We start from the raw sequence: 10,861 nt of genomic DNA, 5'->3' as shown, positions 1-10,861 counted from the left end.
ATTAACTGCCTTTTTTAATTATATCCTTTAACAGGCACATCGTTGGCCACCTCACTCTCGATGGGGTCTTAAGGCCATGCTGGGTTATTTTGCTGGGGTCTGAAGCTGCCATGTTTTTTTTTTTTTTTGGCCTGCTCATCCATGCCTTGATTTGGAACAAGCCGCAACAATTTCAAAATGATAAAGCTTTTCTTTCACTTTCCTCAATGATATCATCGAATGCCTGATATTAATACCTATGAATCAATGTATACTTCAATTTTGTATGTGCTATACTTTTCAAATTTGGAGCATGGAATGATGTCATGCATTATATTATGTGATTTTCAACGATGTACTCTCACGGACTAATTCAAGTATATATTAGAAATATAATTTCAGTTTGGAGGATCAGATCATGTGCATTAAATAACTCAAAATCTGGAGTAAAATCTGAAAATGTTAAGAAATTGGCGGCTTAGTTTTTTGCCATTACCAATCAGCTTGCCATCTCTTGCCAAACCAGCCGTACCTTATAAACAATTTAATTGTAGTGCTTGCTTGAGTGCTGAAGCCACTTTCCGAGTGCCCTACAGTCAATAGCGGAACAATTTGTGTCGCAATCAGGATGTACAGTCATTAGATGCTTCAAGGTAGAGGTGCATGTGTGGAGATTGGTTATTTCATATGAACGTGGTGTGTTTTACAATAGTGTAGCAGCATAGCAAACCTGTTGTGCATTTTGTGATACAAGCACCAAATTTGGTACAAATGTACATTAATATGTTGCGAACATTTTCAGATATTGGGCCACTTGAAATTCTCTCTTTATGTCCGCTATATTGGATTTCAAAATGGCCGCCACTTGAAATCTCCATTTGCTGTTATCTCTGGACGTAATGCAGCTATTGACTTGATTCTGGTATCTCAATGTATGTTTTGGGGGGCAAGGAATCCAATGGTACCATTTTCAACTTAATATTATCTATCACAGTCTGTTATATAATTTTATTTGGAAATTGGATTCCAAATATTGGATTTATTGGATTGCAAATATTGGATTCAACACAATACTTTGAAAAGGATGTCTTAGTTCTGTAAATGTCTTAGGTTTAATACTGACATACTACATGGTCTCGTATTTGAGGCTAGGTGTACTGGTATCTGAGGCTTGGTATATACCGGACTGAAGATACGTGTACATACACAGTGTCATGTTAACAAGTTCAGCATTGCTACAAGTACATGTATGTTGTTGACTCATCGTCATGTGCAGTCCCCTTCACACACACAGAGGGCTGTGCACTGAACGGCAGCCTTTTTGCACTTGCAGCGCCTCACACACCCTTTCTTAACCTTGCAAGAAACCAGCTCAATGCAGCTGTGAGCTGCCTCAGTTAGCCTGGTCCAGTAAGGTGTGTACTGTCCTTCTCCAGTCCTTGATCAACCCTAGTTGGTTGGTGGAGGGAGCTCTGGTGCTGGCAGCAGTATCTGACCCCACACATGTCCACCTTGATACACTGCCCTCTTGACATGTTCCTCCAGAGCTGCCTTCATTGGAGGGATGAGCTGCACATTGTTCTTCCTTGTGAAGAGTTTCCTCCTGGCCTTGTAAATGTCTGTGCATTTGCTGTTTCAATCATACAACAGGATCACGAACCTCTCGATGCGCATTGCATCGTCTGGTATGTCACGAGGTGCAGAGGACAGCAGCAGTTGTTCCTCAGTGAGTTCTGGCAGTACCGTCCAGACTGCCCACGCAGTCTTCTTGCCATGTCTATGAAAACTAGACACAGTGTCGCATCCAGTTAGGGCGTGGAACATTGGCAGTGCACGAGCCTTCTCTCGTCCAAATCCAGCTGCTATTTCGTGTGCTGCTAGGTATCGGAAACTCTGGCCTGTTCCGAATGCCAGCCACAGTTTGTTTTCTGGTTGCAACTCCTGTGCCAGGGTTGTGATCTATGTTGTCTACAGCAGCAGTTGTAAACACTTTGCCACGCATCTTCGGAGGGCAGACCACTCGTTCTCTGTGAAACTGTTGGCAGACACTGTTGCCCATCTGTGCTGAGAGCTGGAGCACTCTATCATAGGAGATGCTCAGGCCAAGGTGTGACAGTCTGTCGACCAATTCCTTCTTGCATGTATGAGCATGCAGCATCATCCCTATGTATATTGGAAGTGGGGTCTCCTGTGCAACACTGTACCTGACACTGGTGGATGATGTGGTGCCACATGTTCGCTTGTGTTTGATGCTGTTGAATTTCAGTATCTGATCTGAGGCAATTTCTGCAGGGTTAGTGTCTGCCATCTGTTCCTTGATGCTGGATCCCTCTGGGATCATACTGACTCGGGCAAGCAGCAACGGTGGCACAGATTCTTCTTGACATACTTCAGGGAATCCTGTGAAGGGCTTGGCTTCTCCAAACATGTGACGGCGAACAATCTGTGCAGCATAGGCAAGATGGACTGCATGACTATCACTGTCTAGCTCGCAGGCTTTGGCAAGAGCAGCACCGACATCTTCTTCAAATGCCATCAGGATGTCTCTCCCCTTGGTGTGTGCCCGCATGTCAGGAAACCGAGCCAACAGTCTCTGTTTCAGTCGTGTGGAGTGGACTCTCGTGTCGATCTGGACTCCTAGCTGTTCCATTCTGGACTGATAGAGCTGGACAAGGTCAGCCAATCTGAATACTGGTGCCGTCTCCTCATCTTGTCTGGTTTCTTCAATGTAGACGACGAGTTCAGCGAAGACAACTGCCGACATTACTCGCTCTTGTTTTGTGTCCTGTGATCCTGTTGACTGGGCCTTTCTTGTGCGATTGTAAAGTCCTACCAAGCACCTTGGGTGATACTGGGCGTCCAACGCTATCATGTCCCCACCACTGAGACAGCCCATCAGTTCTGTATCACCAAGAAGGGTTGCACAGGCACGCACCCGTTTGTCCATTTGGAATGTTGCAGCTTTCCAAAGACTGTCAGCCCCAGCAGGTTGTTCACAGAAGAAACAATTTTCTGGGACCTTCTTCTCTGTACTCGATGAGCGTGAATGTAACCTGGTGCGTTCGCATGCAGCTTGTTCCTCATCGCTCTCACATTCTTTCTTGAGTGCTCTCTTTTGTGCTCTCTGCAGTTTGGTGTTGTTGTTCTGGAGCCTGCATGTCTGATGATATTTTGCACCGTGTGCAACCATCGCAGCTTCAATGCCATGACCATCATCGAGTCTTTCCAGGTGAAATGATCCTGGAAGCTCTCCAAGTTCACTGAATTTGACCAAGTTCTCTGCGAGTGAACTGTACCCACTCCCAATGCCTTTTCTCTTTGATTGGTCAGGTTTGGTCAGTGTCTCCGTCTTGTCCTCTTGACATATAAGGCATAACTTCCAGTCAGTTGTGGTGAGGTGCTTTGATGTTGATGGTGAAGTTCGCTCAACATCAGCCAGTCTGAAGCTCTTGGACATGGTGGAACTGTCTTCTGAATCTGCAACGATACAATGATATAATGTTAACATTTTGTTATATATATATATATATATATATATATATATATATATATATATATATATATATATATATATATATATATATATATATATATATATATATATATATATATATATATCTATATATATATATATATATATATATATATATATATATATATATATATATATATATATATATATATATATAGAGGGGTTTCCTCCGCCATACTAATGGAGAGGAGGATAATTCCTCTATATCGTGGAGCATTTAGCTTGGCAAACTTAGGGAATTAGTTTTGTGAGATTATGCTGGAATTAAATTTTCACCCATACCGGAGGCAAGAAGAGAAATAAAATCACATGAGATTCTTTAGTTAAAATATATTCCCAAATTTATTGAATATTTACAAAACATTTGAATTCATAAATTCTTATAATATTTAGACAGCCAAGATTTAAATATAAATCAGTCTAAACTCTGATTAAGTTGGACAGTACATTTTCCAGACATACCCCGTTCTTTTAATTACAGCCTTCGTGTTAAATTAAGAACATGTCAAAACTGTCAGTGTGGAATACACACTTCACTCAAAATACTACTTTATATAAAACATTTCTAATTTAAAGCCTTATAGTAAGAATTTCAGATAAACCCCAAAAAAGTAAGACCAGGTTGACTATTAGACAACCTGCCTCTGTCGTGCCCACCAGACAAGTAGTTTTAGCCAGCACACATGTGTATCAGGTAAGCTTGTGCTGAGTACATCATACCTGAACAACTCAGTGAGGCAGAACACAGCAGTGCACACCAGGGTGACCCCTTCAGTGCATAAACCAATTAACCTGTCCACTACAGGGCATACAGAAATGAAGTTATTTTCTTCATATAATAATAATAATAATATAAGTTCAGTTCTATATAACAATTTCTGTTATCACCACTACCACTCCAACTACCACTACTACAAGCTTTGTCTGGAATTTTGTGGACTAACAGACAAACAGACATACAGACAAGCTGGAATCAAAACATTAGCTCCTTCCACCATTGAGTGTAGAGGTAAACATTATGGAAATTATATCATGCCCGAGATTAAATTCATGCTTACCCGTGTATTTGCTTCACTGGTTCACAAGGTCTTTTGCATACATGTAATTCAGACTCTTGTCTTCATTGCTGACCACACAATGTTGTCTAGCTGAGCCCAGATTGTATGTAATTAACTCATTTATGTAGAGTCACAAGGTGATTTAAACACAGCCACACACAAAGAACACAGTTGATGTGGGTCAACACACATGCAGCCTCTCTACTCTTTTATTTGGGTCAGGGCTGTGATTAAAGACATGTAGTGGAGTCATGTTTGTAAACATTGTTAAAGACATGCTGCAGTGCATTGTGAAGGAAACAAGACAGATGGAAGCCGATACAAGAAATTTCTGTACTCTAGAAACACAAAAGATGGCTTAAAGGGTCGAGGAAAAGGGGATTATGCATGTTTGGTATTTATTGACAATATGAATGTAATGTTACATAAAATATGCAAATGAAAAACACAAACGAATGGATCACTTTGTTTCCTAATGGGATATGAATTTATATTTTAGACTGCCAGTATATATGAGCTTGTTTGAGTTGTTACTAGTGATTTAGTATAGTTTTTTTTTCATTTATATTTACAGAACTAAGACATTCTTTTCAAAGTATTGTGTTGAATCCAATATTTGCCTAGATAATTTCCAAATAAAATTATATAACAGACTGTGATAGATAATATTTAGTTGAAAATGGTACCATTGGATTCCTTGCCCCCAAAAACATACATTTAGATACCAGAATCAAGTCAATAGCTGCATTACGTCCAGAGATAATAGCAAATGTAGATTTCAAGTGGTGGCCATTTTGAAATCCAATATGGCGGACATAAAGAGAGAATTTCAAGTGGCCCAATAACTGAAAATGTTCGCAACATATTAATGTACATTTGTGCCAAATTTGGTGTTTGTATCACAAAATGCACAATTCTTTTGAATATTTGGGTTAAGCCGCCCCACTACAAAGGTTATATGCTTTCTCCTTTGTGAGTTTCAAAGCACAGTACATTTGATAACACTCGATTTCCGAAGCATTTGCCGTATTAACGTGTTTTCTAAACTACGGAGCCAAATTTTTTTCCACCTGTCACATGATGATTGGCAACACATCTCTTTGAAACGTGAAAAATGCAACATTGTTTTTCAAATTCGTTCATTGAACAGGAACACTGAATTGGGAAAGCAAACACTTTTGAGGTCAAAATGTCAAAGGTCAACTCAAGGTCAAACTTCCGAAATCATCAATTTGCATCTGAAAAGTCGTCAATTTTCACCTGATTGACTTGAAAATTATACAGCAATTTTATAGTGCATTACTGAATTGGGAAACCAACTATTTTTGAGATCAAAATGCCAAAGACCATCTCAAGGTCAAACTTCTAAAATCATCAATTTTGAATTGAAAAATCATCAATTTACCTCCAACTTGAAATTTGAAGAGGAGTTGCATATTTGGTCATTCAATTCAACCATCAATTATTTATGAGGTCAAAATCGTTGTGTGGATTTTGCAAGTATTGTGCTCTGCATGACGTCTTCTTCTTGTTTGTTTGTTTGTTTGTTTGTTGCTTGCAAAATCGAACATTTTTCAAGTATATTGGTCTGTCGATTTTGTTAGTCTGTCTGTCTGTTTGTTTCGGTATCGCCTACAGCTCACAAATTTTAACCAACCTTCACGAAACTTCACAATGTGGTGGAGATTGTCATAAGGAAGAAGCCTATTGTTTGACGTCAAAATGTCAAAGGGACAACATAGGCCAAATTTCAACAACGGAGGTGCGATTTTTAAAATGCTCACTTTTCATCCAATTGACGTGAAATTTGAAGAGTATTTATACTTCAGGTCACTGAATTCAACCAGCTAATTATTTTTGAGGTCAACATGGACCAAAATGTCAACATAAGCCCAAGGTCAACAAATAAGGTGGCATTTCTGAAATCCTCAATTTTCATCTGATTGAGTTGAAATTTGAAGAGCATTTATATTGCGGATCACTAAATTCAAACAATCAATTATTTTTGAGATCAACATCGAACAAAAGGACAGCATAGGCCAAATATCAACAACAATGGTGGTATTTCTAAACTCCTCAATTTTCATACCATTGAGTTGAAATTTGAAGAGGATTTGCATATCATGTCACTGAATTCAACCACCAAATATTTTTGATGTCAACAGAGGCCAAAAGGTCAACATAGCTCGAATTTCTAAAATTTCCAATTTTCATCCGATTAACTTGAAATTTGAAGAGGAGTTGCATATTTGGTCATTGAAATCAACCACCAATTATTTTTGAGGTCAAATATGTTTTACGGATTTTGCAAGTATCGTGCTCTGCACGATGTCCTTGTTTTTACCTCCACCACCAAAGGTGAAGGAGGTTATTTTTTCATCCCTTTCTGTCTGTTTGCCTGTCTGTTTTTCTGTGTAGAGTATATCTCAAAAAGCTGTGGACGTATCCGGATGAAATTTTGTGGACAGGTTCGATGTGTGACAAGGACGAATGAATTCTCATTTTTATGAAGCTCCGGATCCAGATCCCAATACTAGAATTTTTTCGGTGGTTCTTCACCAATGAAAGATCGTGCTAAAATAATGTGTAGCACAATATCTCAAAAGTTGCTGACGGATTCGGACGAAACTTAGTGAACAGGTTGGGTGTGTTGCAAGAACAAATTGATTCGATTTTGGTGAATATCCGAATCGGGATCTGGATACGATAATTATTTAATTTTAAAAGTGATTCTTCACCATTGATAGGGTGAAACAGATATATAGCACGATATCTCACAAAGTTGTACACAGATTCGGATAAAACTTGGTGGACAGGTTGGGTGTGTAAAAAGGAAGAATTGTTTCGATTTTGGTGAAGATCTGGATCCAGATCTGACTACTAGAATTTTTTCACTGATTCTTCACCGTTGAGAGATAGTGTTAAAATAATATATAGCACGATATCTCAAAAAGTTGTTGACGGATTCGGACGAGACTTGGTGGACAGTTTGGGTCTATCGCAAGGACGAATTGATTCGAGTTTGGTGAAGATCCGAGTTCGGATCTGGATATGATCTCCTCTTCTTCTTCTTTCGGCTGCTCCCGTTAGGGGTCGCCACAGCGGATCATCCGTATGATCCGCATCGTGATTTGGCACATGTTTTACGCCGGATGCCCTTCCTGACGCAACCCTGCTCGCCTCTTACGACACAGGGATATGGTACACCTATTTTAACCGGGGTATACACCGGCCCAGTACACTGGTACTCATTTCGCCGACCTCGGAAGGATGACAGGCTGAGTCAACCCCCTGGTGTATTAATTCAGTGGCCCAACGGGGCTTGAACTCAGGACCTCTTGGATCCCAAGCCGCTGCCCTAACCACTGCGCCAACACCAGGCATCGGATCTGGATATGATAAATATTTAAAAATTTTAAGTGATTCTTCACCATTGAGAGAGAGAGCCAAAACGATATAGTACTGTATGGCATGATATGTCAAAAATGTATTGGGCCCGATATGTTTTCATGGATCAGGCATTATGTGGCAGAGGTATGCGTTCTACTAAATGCCCTTCTAGTTCTGTCTGTTTGCTTGTCTGTTTATCGCCTGCAGGTCACAATTCTAAACCGGACGTCATGAAACTTTACCAAGTTGTAGAGCTTATCTCAATTAACAATCCGATTGATTTTGAGGTCCAAAGACATCTTGAGGTCAGATTTCTAATATCATTTTTCATCCAATTGACTAGAAAATTTGAACAAGATTTGCCTATTGTGTCAATGAATTTGGAAACCAACTACTGTATTTTTGAGGTAAAAAGCTCAAAGATATACTAAAGGTCAAACTTCGAAAATCATCAATTTCAATCTGAAAAATAATCAATTTTCATCCAATTCACCTGAGCTTTGATTAATATCTTGCTTTCCATCAACCATTCTTTTTTTCCAACTTCAGTGCCAACTCACCCCCCTCACCCCTCACTCTCACTCTCAAAGCAACCATCCCACTCTTCTCCCTCCAAGCCTCCCTCTCACCTCTTTCAAAAATCCACCCCCCACCTTTCTCCCACCTTTCATCCCCCTCACTCTTCCTTCTCTAAGTTGCCCCCCCTCTCATCCAACAACCTGCCTCCCTCCACTGCCCTCTCACCTCCATCTCTTCACTCCACCTCCTCAAATCCTCAACTGCCATCTTCCTTGTCTCTTGTCCCCCCTCTCTCCCAGCACCACAGAGCCTTTTCTCCTCCTCATTCGGCCCCCTCCCCTCGCTATTCTGCAATACCCCACACTCCTTCAGCAACCCTCCTTACCTCCCCCCTCGTCCCTCGTCCTACCCTCCCCCGCCCCCTCCACCTCCTGCACCCAAAGCCTCCTCCCCTACCTCTTCATTAAAAGTGTGGACCTCAAATATCCGGGGCCTTCGCTCAAACCTTTCAGATCTTTCCCTACAGGTTGCCACTGACAAACCAGACATTATCTGCCTAACAGAAACTTTCCTCTCCCAAGACGTGTCTGACTCCCAAGTATCTCTCCCTGGTTACTCCTTCTTACGGTATGACAGACCTGAGCCTCGTCCTGGTGGAGGTGTTGCTCTCTTCATCAAAGACTCTATTCCTCACTCTCCCTGCACTGCTCTCACTCCCCCACACCCTCAGGAATACCTCTGGCTTCGGCTTCCCCTCCACTCCCACCTCATGTTTATATGTGTACTGTACCGTCCACCGAACAGTGATGACTCCATCTACACCTCACTCTCCGAAAACATGGACCATCTTCTATCTTCTCATCCAAACTCTCTCTTCCTCTTATGTGGCGACTTCAATTGTCATCACGCCAGTTGGCTAGGTGTGGTACCTCTCTCACCTGCCATGGGACATCAGCAAAAGCTTTCTGTGACTCATTGGGACTGACTCAATCGGTCCAACTTCCCGACGCCGATCTCAACCAATGGTACTCCATCTCTTCTGGATCTGATTTTGACAAATTTCCCTGACAATATCTGCTGCTCTTCCTTCGCTCCAATTGGTTCTTCTGACCACGTCCTTGTTAAAGTGGACATCTCTCTGGTTGTTATCAGAGAACCACCTCACCGCCGTCGAGTCTGGCATTTCACTCAACCCGACTGGCAGGGTCTCCGAGCAGCCATCAAACTTACAGACTGGTCTCCTATCACTACTTTCTCAAACATCAACTCATCCTGGGAATTCTTTCAAAGAAACTTGCTCTCCCTCATGCACAGATTTATCCCCTCTCGTGTTCAGTTGTCTTACCCCTTCTCCCGCCCTTGGTCTACTGCAGCTTATGGCGAGGCCGTTGTCCTAAAACAACTTGCCTTTGCCTCATGGAAAGCAAACCAAACTGAGAGCAATCTCCAGTTCTTTCCACAAAGCTCGGAACAAGTGTGTATCTACCCTCAGGAGAGCCAGAAAACAACATCTTTCTCATCTCAAGTCTGAACTCTCAAACCTCTCTCCCTCCTCAAAATCCTGGTGGCGTTTAATCAAATCTGTTTCTGGTGTATGTTCCCCCTCCATCCCCTCCCTTACCTCAAATGGCCGCACTGCTGATTCCACACGTGATAAAGCTGAATGTCTAAACTCGGTGTTTGCAGCTAAATCTTGTGTCCCAAACCCATCACTATCTCTACCCACTTTACCCAGTCGCACCCAACTGTCCCTGGACTCTGTATCCTTTTCTCCTGACAAGGTGGAGAGCTTGCTTTCAAACCTCGAGTCAGATTCTGCAACCGGTCCAGACGGCATCAGCCCACGTGTCCTCAAAGCCTGCTCTTCTGCTCTTGCTCACCCTCTCTCTGTTCTATTCACCCTCTCATTTTCCCAAGGTCATCTGCCATCTGCTTGAAATCTGCTAACATCACTGCCCTGCATAAAAAAGGTGCAAAAAACAGATCCCTGTAACTACAGACCAATCAGCCTTCTCCCAATCATCAGCAAGGTTATGGAATCCATCATCGCTTCAGACATGAAATCCTTCCTCTTCTCCAATGGCTTGATTTCCAATCATCAATTTGGTTTCAGACCAGGTCACTCTACCCTGGATATGCTGCTACTGCTCTCCCATCAATGGATGGAGGTCCTCAATGCCAGACAGGAAATCCGAGCCGTATCCCTGGACATATCACGTGCTTTTGACACAGTCTGGCACCCTGCCCTACTCACCAAACTCTCTTCCCATGGTATTCAAGGCCATCTCCACTCATGGCTCGCAGACTTCCTCTCCTGTCGCAGTCAACGTGTGGCCCTAAATGGAGTTCTTTCATCCCCTCTTCCTGTGCAGGCTGGAGTTCC

At 42.0% G+C, this 10,861-nt stretch overlaps 1 protein-coding gene across 2 annotated transcripts; it reads right to left on the bottom strand.

The window, feature by feature from the left end:
* Positions 1-1,071: 1,071 nt before the first annotated feature.
* Positions 1,072-4,294, bottom strand: LOC147033210 (uncharacterized). 2 transcript variants are annotated; one of them, XM_085859227.1, is made up of 3 exons: positions 4,232-4,294; positions 2,169-3,456; positions 1,072-1,488 (listed from the first exon to the last, which is right to left on the bottom strand). In XM_085859227.1, the coding sequence occupies exons 2-3, from the start codon at positions 3,434-3,436 to the stop codon at positions 1,377-1,379; spliced, it is 1,380 nt and encodes a 459-aa protein (XP_085715353.1). In that variant the 5' UTR covers positions 3,437-3,456; positions 4,232-4,294; the 3' UTR covers positions 1,072-1,376. The 2 variants fall into 2 exon arrangements, with proteins under 2 accessions (XP_085715353.1, XP_085715344.1); XM_085859218.1 differs by lacking the exon at positions 1,072-1,488 and having other exon boundaries at positions 1,521-3,456.
* Positions 4,295-10,861: the final 6,567 nt, after the last annotated feature.

This window comes from Eptatretus burgeri, chromosome 2, assembly GCF_056783735.1.
Source record: "Eptatretus burgeri isolate ZD-2024b chromosome 2, Ebu_testis_v1, whole genome shotgun sequence".
In the NCBI taxonomy this organism is placed as follows: domain Eukaryota; kingdom Metazoa; phylum Chordata; class Myxini; order Myxiniformes; family Myxinidae; genus Eptatretus; species Eptatretus burgeri.
This window is presented reverse-complemented; position numbering and strand designations above follow the sequence as displayed.

What these genes read in the sequence shown, in the direction of transcription:
- LOC147033210 (XM_085859218.1), bottom strand. Translation starts at nt 3,436, where the DNA reads ATGTCCAAGAGCTTCAGACTGGCTGATGTTGAGCGAACTTCACCATCA.